Source organism: Patiria miniata, unplaced genomic scaffold (assembly GCF_015706575.1).
Source record: "Patiria miniata isolate m_02_andy unplaced genomic scaffold, ASM1570657v1 HiC_scaffold_10, whole genome shotgun sequence".
Taxonomy (NCBI): Eukaryota; Metazoa; Echinodermata; class Asteroidea; order Valvatida; family Asterinidae; genus Patiria; species Patiria miniata.
The window spans coordinates 2,301,554-2,321,002 of record NW_024037048.1 but is presented as its reverse complement, the minus strand read 5'-3'; the positions used below and the strand labels follow the sequence as shown (position 1 = coordinate 2,321,002).

Below are 19,449 nucleotides of genomic sequence, written 5' to 3'. Positions count from 1 at the left end.
GCCGTGAAAACTGAATTTTCGCATATACGTCGTGTACACCGAGCAGAATTGCCATTCATACATATGAATAATTAATTAGCCATATTCCAAAACCCTTTGACCTATAGTCATGAAAATTTCTTGGGCATGTTTACGAAGAGTTGCTCTATGCATGTGCTGAGTTTCAAAATTTTTTCGTCACTCTCGATGGCCGAGATCTTAGGGGGGGCGGAATCCGCCCCCCCCCCGGCTGAGAGATGGTCAAAATAACCCGGCCCCTTTAGGGTTAAAGAGAGAAGGGTGCGGGTCCACACAATAGCACGTGACAATATTGGGGTAGCACAAAACCAACAAAAGAAGTACTATGACTATCGAGAAAATAAAACATCATTCGAGGAAGGGGATATCATTTACAAACTGAATAAAGCCCCGAAAGTTGGCCTTTCTCAAAAACTACAGGCAGTTTGGAAGTGGCCCTTGCTAGTCACACACGTATTGTCCCCTATCTTGTATAAAGTACAGGATAGGAGGGCTAAGGCACAAGTAGTTCATCATGACCTCCTCAAAAAGTGTGAGACCAGTTTTATCCCTTTATGGTTGTGAAAGGCTCGTAACAAATTACTAGGCCAACATGGTTTGGAAGATGAGGGGAAAACAATTTAAGCACAAGTGAAAAAAAGTGTTCACTATATGACGCCACGCATGGGCGTCGCCAGGCTTTTTTCTAGAGGGGGGGCAAAAAAAATGTTGCCAAAAAATGCCTGTATTTCTCAACACATTCTCGATTTATCAGTTTTAGAGGGGGCAGGGACATTTTGCCCCCCCCCAACCCATTAAATTTACACACACTATGTCTTCGCGCCTTTTTTCTTTTCTTTTTTGTCTTTTTTTCCCTTCCTTTTTTGTTGTTATAGTTGACAGAGCACCAGTCTGGCAGCACTGTCTCTCCGCTATATATTGCTCTATATTCGTTTATCCAGCAGCTACGGGCCTACTTCGATTAACTAAGGGGAAATTGACGTCCAGTGCCTCTTCCTGATCATTCCGGGCTCGATTTCTAGACCTGGTTTGCAGTGATTTTGACCTGAAAATCTGCTTGGTGTGTGATGCTTATGGCTTCTATACGGTGAACTGCTTCACGCAGTGTGCCTATGCACAATCAGTGGCTTGGCTTGACTGCCCTGCTATTGTCCATCTCCATTCAATTGACTGTCGTCCACTATATCAACACAATGAACTTTTCACGGAGTGAACTCATCCAGTTGAACAGTTCTATTGTTCGGCACCCAAGACTGCCCACTGATGTGTACAACAACATACGCAAACTTGGTATCAATCGCAAGCCTCCTACTTGTCGAGGGAAACGGGCAGGGAGGATAGCCTCTACCACCTTGGTAACTGGTAAAACCATTAGTGACCCAACCAATGATGTTCCTGTGATTTGATAATTGAACATGATACTGATATCATGGTTTTAACTGAGACTTGGTTAAGACATGATGATCAGGTAGAGATGGGGAGCATGTGCCCACCTGGTTACTCGGTATTGAGTGTACCTCGTCAGACTGGTACCAGGGGTGGGGGCATAGGACTTGTCTCAAAGAGTCAAATGAATCTATCACGACCTTGTATTACGAACATGTTCTTCTCCACCAAGCTGAACCACCGAGTATCGTTGTGGCACCTCAGATCCCGTCACTGGCTTCAGCTTCATCTCGTCATCACACGCAGACCCTCACTGAACTGCGTTCTCATCATATGCAGCTACCACAGTGCTGATGTGATACAAACCACTCCCTGGCTGGCAACAGAGTACGTATGCAGCCCAAATAAACGGATCTACTGCTCAAAGCAAAAAGATGCCCACGCATTAAACATCGCCAGGACATCAATCCCAGATTTGCGCAACAACTACCGTGGAATCTCCCTCCTCGTTATCGTTAGGAAGGCCTTTGCCTAGTGCTGAACAGATTGCAGCTGCTAGCTGAACACACATACCCTGAGAGGCAGTGCGTTTTCAGAGCTGGAAGATCAACGGTCGACATTGTCTTCTCCCTTGTCTTTGACTTACTGCAGCTCCAGGAGAAGTGCCGAGAGCAGAGACGACCGATGTACTGACCGCCGTCCTAGCCGATGAAGTTCTTCGACCTTTATCAGTAGAAAATCTCTCTTCAGGCTACTGCAGAAGATTGGATGTCCCCAAGTCATCCGAAACATTCAACTCCATTACCTTATCAGCATCAGACACGATGTGCACAAAAGCTGAGCACCGCCGAGGACCAGTTGAAGCCTTCACCACACCGGATGTGATCTGTCCGGATCGTCTCTAGCGACACCTCTGCATCAAGGATAGCACAAATGCGAGTGCAAATACCTTACCAGTTCAAAAGAACGTAGTGAACATAGTGGATGCGCCAAATATTCGGAGACAAGTGGAGACACCAACCTTCCCAAACAAGACCAGACTTAAGGCATACAACGTTTCTGGAATCATCTGCCATGGTTCAATACACCTTGTGTGTATACCAGCAGGATGACTGGCAACGTGAGAAGTTCCAAGTGGTCAATGTGCCAGGACCAGCTTTTGCTGGGCTCTTTACAAGCCGCACTTACATGTACCCTACAAGCCGCACCCTACACTTGGTGACAATCCACACTGAACAAGACGGCCCGGCCCATTCAGGATGTGTCTGGATCCCAAGCAGCTAAAAAAAAACGCCTTGAAAGGTGTTTTCAAAAGATCCCCACTCTTGAGGAGCTCAAGCCAGAATGTGCACAGGCAAAGTTCTTCTCCAAGCTAGACGTCAAAAGCAGGGTACTGGTCTGCCCATCTCGAGGAGTCTTGAGAGCTGACAACATACAATTTGGTTGTAACAGCTTTCGTTGCCCACCGGCTTATCAGCGAGCCAGGATAATAGTCCAACAAAACATTGATGGCGAAATAAGCTAGGTGCATTGATGCATTGCAACAATCACTGCGACGACATTGCAGTATTCGATCTCCCTGTGGGAGCACGTCTCATCGCCCTGATGGAAACTGCCGGTTCCTTAGCATAGTCAACATTGTCTCACACTACAATCCAAATTGCGCAGACAAAGTTGCTCCCTTCAGAAATCTGCTTCGAAAAGATGTACCATTTCTCTGGCAAAAGGACCATCAAGCTTCTTTTATTACCCTTAAATACTCCATCTCAGCTCAATCCTGGCTACGATTCTCCGACCCACAGGTATAGAAACCATCCTCAAAGTAGATGCATCTGAAAAAGGATTGGGTATCATCCAGGAAGGTAAACCCATCGCATTTTCCTTAAAGAACCTATAGATCCTCTTCCCAGAGCATATTCATGAATTTTGAAAGGGAAGCTGTGGCACTGCTGCAACTTCATTCGGCTGCAACTTCATTGTCGTTACTGACCATTAAAACCATTGGTTACGATCTTTGCGCAAAATCCTAGCAAGTGCACCACCCCGTTTGTAGCGTCTTAAGCTACAAGGATACGATTTCCACGATGTCTAAAAACCTGGTGCTATAATAGTGATCGCAAATGCACTCGGCACATTGCCCAACCCCTTCAAGCTCGACAATGTACCACATGAAGAATCTGTAACTGAAATACACTCGGATGGGCACCCGACTGGGTTTAAGGTCCGCCTATCTTTGGAATAAGTTTAAACATTTAATATGCCAATAATCAAATGCAAAAACTCTTATGGCTTAGAATTAGAACCATTCTCTCCGACTTAAAGGGAACATGAAATAAAATTTTGATTGCATTTTTTTTGCTTAAATCAATAAAGGATGATGTTCTTAATAATATTTTGTGTATGGCGGTGTTTATTTTCTGGGCTAAATGAGGGAAAATAATTTGTGAACATGTATGGTCAAACTACTCCGCCCCACAAAGGGAAGCTTTATTAACATAAAACTTCGCGAGGGATATGACGCAAATCAAGGCAGAGACTTGCCGCGCTGCGGGGGGCACCGGCAGTGCGGCGTGCATCATAATACATGTACATACACATTGCGGCACTGAAAGTTTTTCTGGTGTTTCGTTCGGAATCGAGGAGAAATAACACCCGATTTTCAGCCATGCCGACAAGGTGTGTGGCTGCTGGGTGTAGCAAAACTACCAAGGATGGAGTAAGCCTTCATTTGTTTCCAGTAAATCCGAAATATCGGAGCATTTGGAGAGCCAAAGTGAAGGTACATGTAAATACCAGAGCAAAGTGGTCCGGGGCCAGTGAGTTCACAGCCCTCTGCGCTGCACTTTGAGCCGTCGTGCTTTGATGCTGGTCTGTACAGCAACTTGGGCATGCCCCTAAAAAAAACATCGAGTCAGTGTCTGAATCATTAGAACTCTGATTCGAATCGGACGAATCTGTACCATTTTCATCGGATTCGCTATTAAGGAAAGAAGAGGAAGAGTCTTCGGAACTTTCACGGTTATGACGGTCGTCGTTGTGTTCATTCGACAACGGTGGCACCGTGGCACGTCCACGTGGGTGTGCATGTACATGTAGACACATTCGTACGTACGTGTGCATATAATGCCACGTACGGGTACGCGGCGGCTGCACATACACACAGCACAGTAGCTTCGCTAATCCGTCTCGTACACAGACGTCATTTACGGGCCCTGGATTTCTCTGCCTTTGTTTACGTCATAAACAGCGCCCTCATTTGGAGTTGCCGCGAAAATCAAAAAGGGGGGGGGGGGTTAAATTTTGGACGGCAAATTACCACACTAAACGTACACCAGAACCAGTTCTGCTTTTAATTCACATTAAATACACATAAATGAATGTATATATAAAATAAAATACGTTATGAAAATTTTGGACTGCATGTTTCCTTTAAAAACTCACAATACCACTCATGGTTTGCATGTTAAGGTGCCAGAATTATTACCCCCAAATCCATGATTTTAACACCAAAAAAGTTTTTTTGACCCCAAAAGTGTTGTTTTGACCAAAAACATCCTTAACTACATTCCATCCCATACTACTCAAATGAAAGATCGTGTTGTCTCCTTTCATTTGTTTTGATACCACATTTGTTGTTGTGATGCATTCACATTTTTTTCATGTAATAATTAGCTGATGACGTCATAATGACGTCATATATTGCCCTTCCCATTGTACATTTTTTTTTGCATCCTACTTTTTTTTTAAAGGTGTACCGTGGAGATTCTTTGGTGAAAAAAAAATGATGCTTTTGTCCACCATGTAATGATCCTTGGCATTCTTGTTACTAAGGTACCTCACTATGGAGGAAAGAGTTGCACACGGCCACAGTCAGTTGTTTAAAAAGTTACTCGGAGAAACTGGACATTACAGTTGAACAACTTGATAACAAAGTCCTTGGGACTTTACAAATGACCTTGTTATAACAGGTACTTTGTACAAAAGAAAACAAAGAAAATCAAAGACTCGGGACTTAACATTTTCCCTGTTATAAGCACGATGTTGTATTAACTGTGCTGTCTTATCAGGGTTTGACTGTACATGTACATTGTACACTGTACACTGTACACCGAACACTGTGCATAAAAACTGCAGCGATTTCAGTGCAGGCAGAAACACCTACACACAGCTGAGCACAGTGCGGCGTGTCCCTTTGTCATCGAGCCACCCAACCGTGACTACTGAAGAGGGCTATAGTGCATGGCTCGCAATGCAGACAGGCCGTTTCAAAGGAGCACACCATGTTGTTGTTTTTTTAATAGGCACATAGGGCTGACAATGAAATCGGCAATGTAGCCGAGAACAATTGCAAGGCTTGCAATGAGTGGGGAAAAAAACGAGTCCTCATCCCGGCTGCGTTTGCCGCGGTGGGATCGGTGCAATAAATTGCCCGAAGTTGATCGAAGAATAAGAAGAACCAAGCGGGTCATGCACGATAGTAATCCTGTTCCCGCCTGAGAAATGGACCCCATTTGTCCGTTGACATAATGTTGTTGATGTGTTCCACACACACTTGATCCAACGGAAGTTTGGAGAACACTTCTTCATTGTTAGATGTAAAGCCCGTCCTGCACTTGAAAGATTTATAATCAGGCAGAGGGGGACTCATCGGCGGAGGGCCATGTCCCTCTACACAAAATGGAGTTACATTTCTGCAATGGACAGCCGCTGTAATCGGTCTGGTTCTTCGTCATCATCGGCTGAATCAGCCGATCACGAAGGTGATCCCCTGGCGACCTGTAAAGAGCTGACAGTGTAGCTGAGATTGACTGAAAAGCATGCAGTCACTTTTCACTTTCAATTTCTACTAGCAGAAAATCAGAAAGAGCATCTAAGACAAATAAAATTTCCCAATTTTTGCTGGCAGAAAATTGGAAATCGTATTTACGACTAAAACAAAATTTCCAATTTTCCATTAGCAGGAAATCAGAAATTGTGTTCACGACCAAAGCAAATTTCCAATAGTAACAGCCATAGTAAAAGTAAACCATAATGTTGGTACACATTATCGCAATCAATCGACTAGCCCACAGATGCACAAAGCCAAGGGCGGATCCAGAACACATTTTTGAGGGTTTTTTAGGGGGGGAGGGTAGAATTTATAGTTAAAATGAAGTTATAATTCATTCTACACCCTTCTCCCGATACAGGAGTCCGGAACACAAAAACACATCCAAATTGTTGGGTATCAAATGTTCACTCCATTTTTTCTGCTTGTATAAATACAGAAATTTGATTTAGATGTACATGCAATTACCGATTTTCTGCCAGCAGAAATTGGGAAATTTGGTTTGTACTTTTTTCCTATCGCCTGTATGGAGGACAAAAAGTGGACAACCCATTTTCTCAAAAATCTGCTAGAACAAAAACAGAATTATGGTTGAAATGAAGTCCTCTTTCAAAAGTTTCATTTTCCTATAATAAAAAAAATTTGGACTTTTTATTCTCTTGTACACTGGCGGTCCAAAAGTGGACAAACCAAATTTCTGAATTTCTACTAGCAGAAAATGGGAAATTGCGTTTACGACCAAAGCAAATTTCCGAATTTTTACTAGCAGAAAAATGAACGTTTGATACCATTAAACCAATTTTTTTTTTGTGTGTGTTCCAGTAGAAAATCAAGGTTAAGCGTCCCGCCCTTTTTAGAGTCCGCCTCCTTTTTTTTCAAAAAAGATTAATTTTAAACAGTGACATCATTCTGGCCTCTTTGTCTGTTTCATCTAGCCCATATAAAGCTGGTATGTCATTCCTGAGTCCAAGTGGCGGCCATTTACAAAAAAGCTGGCGGCTATCTTGAAAAATAGCCTGGCCAGGCGGCCATTTTGGAGGGGGGAAAAAAGGCCTTTTCCTTCCTTTTTTCAAAAAGGCAGGATGCTAAACATGTTTTTTTTTTATTTGGCCTTACAGCCCCAAACCCTACGCCCCATTTTTTTGACCAAATTTTGTCTTTGGCCCCCCCCCCCCTTCCCCCCCTTCCCCCCCACCCCAAAAAAACCCAATTATGTTCTGGTTCTGCCCTTAGCGTCGGCTTCTAAAAAGAAGTATAGCTTTTATGTCATTCCGACTTTTGTTGGCTCTTGAAACACATCTATTGCATTGAAGAAGTTCATCAATGAACGCCATAGTATCACTGAACCTTAATATACATACTCAATCAATTGATCAGCCCACAGACGCACAAAGCAGCATCACTTATACGTGAAGTTATGATCCATTCTACACCCTACTTCCGGAACACAGAAAACATGCCAATGATTCAAATTTTGTTGGGTATCAAAGGTTCATTCCATTTTTGTCTGCTGGTATATATTCGGAAATTTGGTTTAGTTGTAATCGCAATTTTCAATTTTCTGCTAGCAAAAAATGGATCCCTTAGGCCAAAGGTCGGGTTATTATGATTAAAACAACAGAAAAAGTGTTCTCAACATATACATGTATTACTCAAGAAAAACTTGCTATATCAACTTGAGACTTAGTACATGTATGCGCACAGTGGCGTAACCAGAAATTTTTCAGTGGGGGGGCGCTGGGGGGGGGGGCATTATGCAGGGGCGTCAATCGCTTCTCAAAAGTGGGGGGGGGGGCGGACATACCTTGATCAGAACTGATGCGAGCGCGAAGCGCGAAGCCCTTACGGCGTGGGGTTCGGGGCCCGCTTAAGGGCCTTGAAAAAAAATTGATTCTAGATGTTCTGTGGTGTGATCTGAAGCAATTTCTTACCACTTTCCTCCATGCTTTAACTAATATTTTCTTAGCAAAGGATAATTATTTGAACATCATTTTCGAGGTTGGAGTCATTGAATCAGCTATCGGTATTCTGAGCTATAGGCGTGGGGTTCGGGGCCCGCTTAAGGGCCCCGAAAAAAAAATGGATTCTCGATGCTCTGTGGTGTGATCTGAGGCAATTTCTTACCACTTTAACCAATAATTATCATAGCACAAAAGATAATAATTTAAACATAATTTTCAAGGTTTTCTCAGATAAAGGCACAAGAAAATTTTTTTAACTTTGTTTTCGAGGTTGGAGTCATTGAATCAGCTACCAGAATTCTGATCTTTAGGCGTGGGGTTCGGGGCCCGCTTAAGGGCCCCGAAAAATTTTGGATTCTAAATGCTCTGTGGTGCTATCTGAGGCAATTTCTGACCACTTTAACCAATATTTTCTGAGCAAAAGATACATTGTAGTACATAATAGGGCCCTGTAAATGAGACACGAGTTCAAAGATCTGGGGGGGGGGACATTTGATATTGTGTCCCCCACCCTTCAAAAAGTGTGTGGGGGGGGGACATTTCCCCTGTCCCCCCCCCCCCCAGGGTTGACGCCCATGGCGTCATGTAGATCAATGATAATTTTTTTAGAAACTCAAAATCTCAGTGGGGGGGGGGGGGTGACAAGGTTTCATGGGGGGGGCGGTCGCCCCCCACGCCCCCCCGGTGGCTACGCCACTGTATGCGCAGCTACATGGGTTGTTCTTAGGATTGCCATTCCTAGACTATCCTAGGCTATCTGGGTAGTGTGGCGATAAACGAGATAGCGGCAAGACATTTGGGGGTATATCGGCCACTGGTTATTCCCTCCCTCGGCCGTCTTGCCTCGTGTGTAAAGAGAACGTTGGGTATATCAGCCAGCAGTTGTTCCCTTCCCCCTCGGCTGTTCTCAACTATCTTGGTTGTGCCATAGTACGAAATGAGATAGCAGTGAGTTCCACGCAGAGCCAACAACGTACCGGTAGTCTGTTTCAGGCATCCCGTGTTCCATGGTTTGACCGTCGTAGACATACGCCCTATGATATGTGTAACCGGGGAGAGTGGGATTTATTAGTTTTAAAATGTGGCACTCTCCTTACAACCGAGTGGTTCCACTAAAAAAATGATTTGGGTAGAGCGAAGTTTTCTGTTGTCTCAATAATATGAAATGTTTTATTTATAGTACAAATATGAGACAATATATATACAAATTAGTATTTACAAAAGAATTACAGTATATATATGAACTTTGGGTATATCAAACGACTTTGTAAGGTGTATAAAAACGACAGTCAAAAAAGGGAAATAGGCTAATGAAGTCGCTCAAAGGATAGTATCTGAAATGCATAAAAACAATAAATGACTAATGAATTATGGGAATAACTTCCAGATCCAAATACATTATTAACGATATTTAATTCAAAGAAATTTGGGAAAAACTGGTTTCCTTATTTGTAAATCAAAACACTTTTTTATACATGCATCAGTAAAGGGACAAACTGTGGCATAAAATGACTGTTGCCCAAACAGAAGAATTATTTAAATGGCAATTATGCAAGAATATGAATATTTTATATACATGTAGTGTAATTTTAAATCCGAAAATAGAAATGAATTATTCACCAAGTTATGTTATAATATGAAATAAGAATATAATACCGTGCCCTAATAACGAATACCCCAATGATCATAGCACTTTAAAGAAAACCGATAGTTTGGGGAAAATGGGAAAGTCTATTTCAAATGATAAATGTGAACATAAATATTATAGCAACACTAAAATCTAAGTTAAAGTTTGCATACTCGTGTTGCTCAGAAGTTACCAATTTGTTTTTGTTTCAAAAGGAAAAATGGAGATTCACAAAAATAAAGTACCTGATAACATTGTTTTCCGGAATTGCCGAAAAAATATTAAAATAGTAGGAAATTGTGTTTAAATAAATCGACGGTGTTTACACGAAATGTTCAAAGTATAAAATATAGTCAACAGAAAATCCTTTTCGCCATGCCACTCATGTAGGAATTAAATAGAGAATCATTAGGGAAAAAACTGATTCCCAAAAATACTTGCAAATCAGATTTATTTCAAAAGTTATTAATCAGTCGTGATCGCAAGGCAAATTTCCGGCCGTGTCCGTTTTGACGGCCTTAATTTCTGGCAATAAACAAAGCATACAAAAGACCAGAATGTTGCATAAATGATGGCATAAAAAGATTCAGGCATAAAAAGGTTTTAGGCATAAAAAGGTTTTAGGCATAAAAAGTGAAATGTCAGACAAGGGATTTACCACCACTTGGGATGGTCTACGTTCATGCCTTCTCCGTGTCCGATGTCAAAATCAAAGTTCAGCAGTGAAAATAGATGAAAATATTTTACTGCTATAGGGAGCCTCTCTCAAACTTTGTAGATATAAGTGGAGAGTGTAAGTGCTCGCAAAATGATGGTTTGAACGCAACAAGGTGTTGGATCGAAATCAAAGTTATTTCGCAGCTAGCCTTACAAGAAAATTATAACGAAACGCCCGGAATGTCAGCTATTTCTCTTAAACAAAGCGCGTGGAATGTTAAACTCGCATGCTATTGCATAGTTGAGCAAAATTCTAGGCGGCGCGCACTGTAAAAAAAAGTTTAGTTGGCCGCGAGAGGGCGCTAGGCAAAAAGCATGATCGCAATGGCTGCTCACATATAAAATGACACAAACACGAAGTTAAGAAGTTATGATATGAATGCTGGAGTAAGGAACCTGTTGGGTAAAAGTAAGTACTGAAACCCGACCTGGTTACAATATGGAACACCATGATGATGGCACTGGGAGAAACCTCCCCGAACAACTGCGGTTCCCCAGGCCATATGGGTCCCACAGTAAAAGAAGGGTGCAGCAAAGGCCACCAGTGGCCCCAAGGGTAAAACCCAAAAGGGGACCACTTGTCACTCAATCACGCCATCAGTTTCTGGACCATTGGCATCACCAAGCCACCCGGCGTTGATCTCCCGTGGTTCCAACGGAGGTTTTTCCTCTAAACCCCCCCCCCCCTCCAGATTTACCCAAGACATAAATGTGCCCCCTCAAGCATAAACGTGCCCCCTCGAGATGAAAACAAAACTGGACCTAAAATGTCGGATAATTGTTTTAAGTAACCATTTCCCAAAAAAACGTGTAGGGAATTCTTATATGAACGAGGAATACAAAAACCAAGCCCCAAAACCCTTACAATGCGCCCTGAAAATTGGCACATTATGTGTAGTTTGCATAAAAGCCGGTTTTGAAGAGCAGCGCCCCCCCCCCCCCTATTTTGAAAGACGGTACCAGCCCCCCACCCCTCATTATTTGATTTTATGGAGGCAAAGTGTCCGGTGACAAAAACGTGTCGAAATTTCAGCACAGATGTTCCTCTCCCCCCCCCCCCCCCCAAAAAAAATGCTGGATACGCTGTTGCACCGACAGAAGATGCCTTTTACTAAGCAAGTGCCCCTTTTGGTGGTGCCCTCCCTCCTCCCCCCTTTGAAAACCATTTCGCCGCCACTGATACAATATTTGTTATAAAATAATAACCCCCAAATCCAGTGATTTCTGAAAATTACAGCAAAAGCAGATGTTGTATATTCCTGTTAATGTACACACTACCTACCTTTCATTTCAAAATGTATTATTACACAGGCAGGGATTTATATGTTAGTTGGTATATTCGTACATTTTTAGAAAAAGTAATCAAGATAATTCTCTTAATATTTCTCAATTTTTCTTTTTCTATCCAATCCAGATGAACTAAAGGAATTGCTGATGTCTCGGCTTATATTAGACATGTACACAGGGAAGAAATGTCCAGATCCAGTCATGCTGTGGCTTTTACAACTTTGTGAGTTACTCAATTTACTTACCTTTCATGTTTAGTCATTTTAGATGCAACTTAACTCATGCTTGGTAGTATTTTTTTTAATTTCCCCTTGAGGGCAAAATCTTTTTAACTTTTGGTACATTTTGCTTCATGATAAATCAGAGTTGTTGTTTTTTTAATATGAAGTGAGATCAACAGAGGTACCAGTGCTGATGTTTCGAGCTAAGGGGTATATCATGTACATAATTATTTATTTTCTTGATGGGAATAGAGTATAACTTTCAGATAAAAATATGTTTACTGTAATTGGGAGGAATGTGTGCCGTCATTGTTTTGTCAACAAACATTAGATTTCCATTACAGAAAATACCTCACCTCTGTTTACCTACATTTGCATATCAGCGCGCATGCGCACAAACATTCGCTGAAAAGAATAGCGCCCAAGCCACACCCTCATTGCCCACTGCATGCCCCACGCCCACAAAGGACCCTGTAACGTAATAGCTCGTTCTAGTTTTTCAGCGACGTGTAGTGTAAAGACGTACAATTTTTAGCTGTTCTCGCTGTGATTACAAAATGGCGGACTCTGCCAAAAACAAGAAGAAAACTGTCTCAAGCCCTTCTACTGGAAAGTCACCCTCTACTCAATCCAAGCGTGATAATTCCTCTGCTACGACTGGGTCCAATCTCCCGGGTTCGGCAGTTGGAATTTCTCCGGGGTCAAAGAATTCTCCAATGAGAATTACGGCCACTTTCCGACAAATCTCGCATTCTTACGGCAGTCTGCAGGAGCACATGCATGCTTCGGAACAACAGGTCGACTCGCATGTGCAGGCGGGACGGCGGGGCTTGGCGTTCGAAACCCAAAGGTCCCTCGGTAATCCGACCAGCCCCGCCAGGTCACAGAGGCTTGGGGCACCACCACCACCATCATCTTCAGTCAGCCATACTACGGGTTCGTATTCTCAACCTAGTTTTACAAGCAAATCTCGGCGAGATTTTCTTCATCATTCGGAGCCTCACACGTGGTCCTTTTTCCCGAACGATCCTCGTCAGTTCGACCACAATTCTCACACTCCGTATCCACTCAGTGTTCCAGCCTACGACCCTGCGGGTTTATCCCCAGACTTTTCCGATAGGATTTTCACACCATTACACACCTTATCAGGGTAATTCTTCACATTCTCCGCGAGATCATGGCGTACCTTTCACAGGACAAAGACTCCGTTCTCCGCAACGCTTCAGTGAACACACCAGCCGGGCGGGGAGAGAACGCCGCAATTCACGGCGCCGTTCCCGGTCTCATGCGCGGTCCCGCTCGGACTCCGACGATCGACATCGGCGCCGACATCGTTCTTCTCGTCATGATCGTGATTACTCACAGTCGGATTCTGGTCATCGAAGCCGACACTCACATTCTAGATCTCCTTCAAGGTCTTCTTTTTCCTCGGGCCAGACAGTGGATGAAGATAGTCTCTCCAATGTCCAACGGGCTAATCTTACGATGACGGCAGTGGGTAAGATCCTTCAGTTTCCACCCCCTTCCCCAGTCGAATCTACTCGACCTTCATATCGCAGAGATTCTGGTACTCGTAAATATAAGCCTTCGCAGCCCACTTTTCCTATTGATAGAATGTGTGCTGACTCTATGAATGAGTCCCTTTGTCAGCTGCAAAACAAGCACTCTCTCTCTTGTGGACCGAGCAGGTTTGCAGGCATGTTCAACACCAATAAAGCGGACACTGATAGATTCTTTTCTACCCCTTCCTTGTCCTCTGAGGCCAAAGACTTGCTGAGACGTGAGAATCCGCAATCTCATAAGCAAATTTTTGATGCTAAGACGAAAACACTTGACAAAAGAATTGCCTACTTGGATAGCCATCTGCGTCAAGGGTCCAAAGTGGCCTCTTTCTCCATCCTGTTATCGGATTCCCTTGCTCGATGTTATGGAGATCCTTCCTTGTGTGAGCCATATAAGATACCTGAAATGTTCCATTTTTTGGATGATTGTCTGAGTTTTTGCCTTAAGGAATTTAGTTTGGGTTTTGCTTCAACTTCGTTGCTGCGACGCTCCCTTGGGTTGCTCTCTTGTCATCGTCTATATTGTACATAGCCAGTATTTCTGTATTTTGTGCGCTAGGTTATTCCTTTGGAAGTTATTTGTTTCGTATTTTTAGTATTTCAATCTGTCTTGTATTTTTAGGTCAAATAAATAATAACAATGATATTGTTTTTCAGTGTCCATCTGTGATAGTGAATTGGTTGCTGGGATGATATTTGATACTATGTGGTCACTGATGAACTCATGCCAACATTTACTTCATAATGCCAAGCCGTGGTGCCCTATACTTCAAGATATTGCTGCCATCTTTGTCAACTATGGTAAGATTTTTCAGCAGTAGTTCACTGTTAATTACTGGCTATATTGCAGTTAGATTGTGCAATTTCTACTACTGTACATTGGGCATGGTTCATGCAGGTAGAATGAATGTACATGCACCGCATATGTGTTCATGTCCTTTTTGGCCCAAATACTTTCCATTATAGGCCCAGATACAAGGTCAATGTTAATTTTCGCTGGTGTTATGTAAACAGTTATGTATTTCTTTCTTGACTGCCCTGGAGATAAAGACCCAAAAAATAATTGTCTGAACAGTAACCCATTCTAGCTATATATTTTTTGTGGCCAAATGCAGACATCAAACATTCGTCGCAGAGCTGACATACCGGCGAATCCACCATTTTTGGCGATTTCAAGATTTTGTTATTTTTAGGGTTTATAAAGGTTGCTCCTTTAAGTATTTATGCCAAAATTCTTGATTCTTGTCTGAATTTTGAGATTCGGAGCCCCCCTGTCACAAAAACAAATCCATAATTTGACCTAGTGACGAATACGGAATTTCGCTGGTAACCAGCTTATGAAAGGTGTGCGTCAAAGTACCAACAAATGGTTTTTGTCAGATTGGCGCGCGCGTGCGCGCGATCAGACAAACTGACAAATTGCATACAAACAGTGTGAAGATCAACCGGCTATTGGAGATTTTGTTAATTTGAAGAATACAAACTGACGAATACGTTTACGATCAAATAAATTCATATCGCACAATACTTCTGATTAAATAAGTGACCTAAGGCCCAAAAAAAAAAGTCTCCGGTTTCTGGTATGCGCGCGTCGCCGTAGCCATGCGCGTCGGCAAAATGAAAAAGTTTTTTTTTCAATACAAGATGATGTCTCAAAACCGCCAAACTCACTGGTTTGACTCGAATCCTGCTGCTGCACAATTTTAACGTGTTTTTAGATGGGGTTATGATCGAGAATAAGCTTTATGTGGCCTCTCTGGACTCCCATATATTTGCACTACGTTTAGTCGGGCACCAGTTGCAGTCATCAGCCGACATTTGAAGCCAAAAAAAAAAAAAAACAGGTAAAAAAAAAAAAAAGCCGCGTCGCCGCACCACTTTTGGGACAAGCTCCATACCAGAAACCGGAGACTTTTTTTTTTTGGCCTAATGGATACTACGTTTCCTATTCTATTTCGAATATACACTAAAAGGGTTATTATCGAAACATTAATGGTAAAATACGATGCCCACAAAAATGTCCAATTTCAAACGCGAATTACTCGAAACAGGGTTTTCGCTTATTCATCAGTATGTCAGCTCTGCGACGATTTTATTGCCACATTTGGCAAAATAATGTATTTGAAAAAAAATATATTTAAAAAAAGGGTTCAAGTGTGCTGCCATCATTTTTAGCCTTGTCGTCACTATATGCATGACATATCACACAGCCCTGGCTGTGATTCATTGCATCAAGTGTACCATCCTGCCAGTTGCTATGTTGGTCCAATGTCTAGTGCTCTAGCTGAACCGCTGATCTGCATCACTGTACATGGTGGACTGAGTGACCAGGTGCATGCACCAGCACCAATTTTGAAAAAAAAATTATAGTTCTGTGGAGCGCTGTGGTATAATGGTTACGGTGTTCGGCTCACTTGCCGCGGTACGTTGGTTCGAAACCGGACAGGGAACATGGAGCTTGTGTTCTTGGGCAAGACACTTTACTACAATTACCTCTCTCCACCCAGGAGTATAAATGGGTACCTGTGAAGGTAGAGACCATATTGGGCTGATCTTGAGCTGCTGCAGAAACTGGTCTCATGGCCTGATGAACAGGGGTAATAATTGCAAAGCGCTTTGAGACCTTTGGTATAAAGCGCTATATAAGCACTATATATTATTATTATTCTCCAATATTACGAATCTGTGTTTTAAAACATAAAAAAATACATATTAACACACACAAAAAAGGAAATTTATGTTTGTGAAATTACTCACTGAAATCTCAGTTTGTCCTGGGAGTCCTCAAGTATCCATTCCTGAATTCAGATAACTTCCAGATCTCCTTTGCATGGCTGTTTCAGCTCCCCTTCTAGAAGCTGCAGTTGCTCCCAGATCATTCTCACCTATCTCCAATGATTCGGACCTGGCCCAATTTCAAAGCGCTGCTTAACAGCCGATTTTGGGCAAAAAGATCCTCCGTAAACAATGATCAAAACAAAACAACTGAATCCAGAAGAAAAAAAAATGCTTCAAATAATGATGATACAACACAAATCTCCATTAGCACATCCATGCCATAAAATAGTGTTTAAGCAGCATGATTTTCTGCTGTGGTAAGCAGAACTTTTCTGCCAATTGTTACGTAGCGCTATGCAATTGGGCTGAGGAATTTATGGAGTTGGACAACTCCATGATTAACTCTGGTAATCCCTGTAGTGAGAAGAATTTTACTTCCCTCCCCCCCCCCCCCTCCCTCATGTAAGAAACATTCTCTTATATCCTGTTGTAGGGAATCTTCCAATCCTATCCTGCACACACACACAAATCTACAGTTCTTTGTGGCCAGTTTTTGTTGAGTTATCTTGGAGGAAGTCTTTCCCAAGGTTCAGAAAAAGAAATCACCCAGAATTCATGGACATGACTCGTGTGGACATGTTTTTAAAGCCAATGCAGATAACACCAGCCACTTTTTTACCATGACTACGATTTTGTCTGAAGTTAAAGACAAACTTTGTTCGGGAAAAGTGTATCGAAAAAAATATTTCCTGATGAATGTTCGAAAGGTCTAGATAAAACTCTAGAGAAATTGGATCATCACATTCGCCATGGAGCCAAAGTATCAAGTTTTTCTGTCCTAGTTTGAGATGTGTTTGCCTGGGTCTCTGAGCAGGGGTGTCAAATCTCCGCTTACTAGAGGATTTCTGCTTTTTTTGTTGAGCGTGCCATATTTTGTTTTCCGCTCTTTATTCTACCGGTGGTCCAGATTTTCCATCACTTTTCCCCCCGCGCGTAAGCATTGAGTTTATTTTAATTTTATTTTCAGCCGCCGCTGAATGCACGCGAAAAACACAATCGTTCCGCTCTACAAATCATGGAGTGAACACAATCGCCCATAGGTATGTGTAGGCTACTGTACATATGCCGTACAATGTGCATGCATTTTTCAGCTCGAAGCCTAGCCACGCTGCCTGTGTACAATGTATTGTACACTACATGTAAACAGCATCCAGGGAACAAACAGTCATTGCGCTGTGATTGACTGCAGATAAATATGAAGATTCACACATGCGCCATGAAACGCATTGGGACTCTTTGCAGCTGTGGCTGTGCCTGTGTCTGTGTAATTAGTGACACTCCGTGATCTCAACAATAACTCACCTTAAACATCAGAAAGATCACTTTGCACACGTCTTGTTGCAAACATAAAGCCTTGAAATAAGACTAGTAAATTGTTGCCTTGCTGATAGAGGGCTTCATGATTCGGGGCAAAGTTCATGTGTGCATTGCTTCCATTACATGTTGCATCCTGCATTCCGCTGCATGTTGCTTACGTAAGAACGTAAGTGTGTTGTTTCGTACGTATTTTCCAACAACATTTGACATTACTAATTCCGCAAGATGTCAATGCAACACAAATGCATACTTGTCCAAAGCGGTTCAGAGTTTTATACCGACATTGACAAGACTGATCCTCAAGTTGCAAATCCCTGGAAATGGATTTGGATGGAATACAACGTTCATAGGCAGAAATTAGGCGACACGATCAGAAAAATGCAAAGCCTGGACATGTGATGTGCATTCTTCGCAGCAAGGAATTGACATAAGGGAGTGGTCGAATTTCCCTGTGAGGTTTACAATAGCCAGAAAACATGAAGTATGGAGCTAGATTTATAGGAAGTTTTTTTTTGTTTGGTGGGGCGGGGCTTTGGCAGACTCACACTCCAAACCTCAATTTTAACACAGTTTTCATATACAAGTTGGCCATTTAGGCAGTTTAGCCAATATGAAGGAAAAGTTAACTTAAAGACATGCATAAATTGCAAAACATTTTCGACCAATAGTTGGCCCAGGAGGCTGTAAAATAATACCACATAGCATCTACATTTCAAAATTTCCATGGGCCCCAGACCCCACGGCATAGGGGCTTCGCTCTTTGTGCTCACATGTTCGGCTATTTTCAGGTTCAACTGTTTTTCAGCTATTTTTTTAGAGCTCCACTCACACCCTGCCTGAGGATCTATCATTATTGGACCAGTATCTTCTTCCAGTCTTATTCAAATTTCGGGATGACTGCTTAGGATCATGCCTACGAGAATTTGCTGCTTGGGCAGCGATCATTTTCTCACTGCACCAAAGGGTAATACTTGACAACCTTTTCTGGCCTTCCAAGGGACCCAGTGAGCACATTGAATATGTACCCCTTATCAGGGCTGATCTATTCAACAATACACCCCAGCAACCGTTCACACTAGACACATTAGGTAACTCCCGGGAGCACTATTTCCCGAGAATATGCACAGTCATTTCACACTCGCAATCAAACCCTGGGAATTGTGCAAGAGTTTGTGGGCGGCCAGTCGGCCAATTTCGAGAAAACTTTCTCGTTTCTCGTAGATGATGAAGTTGAGAAATACAGATCTAGAATTGCTACCTATCCCGGCGCGATGCCCAGCCAGCTCGGCCCGGTCCCCGGCCAATTAACCGGCTCTTCCAGACTGGGCTGCTCCGGCGAACTACGATGAAATGTTCCTGCATGCATTGTCAGAGCATGCCATAAGAACAAACAGGCCTCTTTATACTACCAATCTTATCAAATTGTTATTTTCAGCAACGACTTTGTAGCTTAAAAAATAAACTTTTAAATTGCAATTTTCTTCGGAAAAAAATACGGCAAGTCGTCATGATATGGATGGATCATCCATTGATATCATAAGGGGTGCTTTTCCCTTTTTTTAAGTTTTACATCGTTTCTTGAATAAAATTCTTTACAAAATTATGTTGTGATGATGAACTTATTTTCTAACATGGATATGTTTTGGACTTCACAAAGAGTATTTTTTTTATAATTTTGGAACGTTGG

General features: G+C 42.4%; 1 protein-coding gene across 1 annotated transcript in view; it reads left to right on the top strand.

Moving 5' to 3' along the window:
• The window catches only part of LOC119735284 (SMC5-SMC6 complex localization factor protein 2-like), a 49,820-nt gene that overhangs the window by 13,663 nt on the left and 16,708 nt on the right, over nucleotides 1-19,449 (top strand). Inside the window, exons 4-5 of the mRNA XM_038208984.1 lie at nucleotides 11,952-12,047; nucleotides 14,265-14,408. Coding sequence (XP_038064912.1) covers nucleotides 11,952-12,047; nucleotides 14,265-14,408 — 240 coding nt within the window. The remainder of the gene's footprint in view (nucleotides 1-11,951; nucleotides 12,048-14,264; nucleotides 14,409-19,449) is intronic.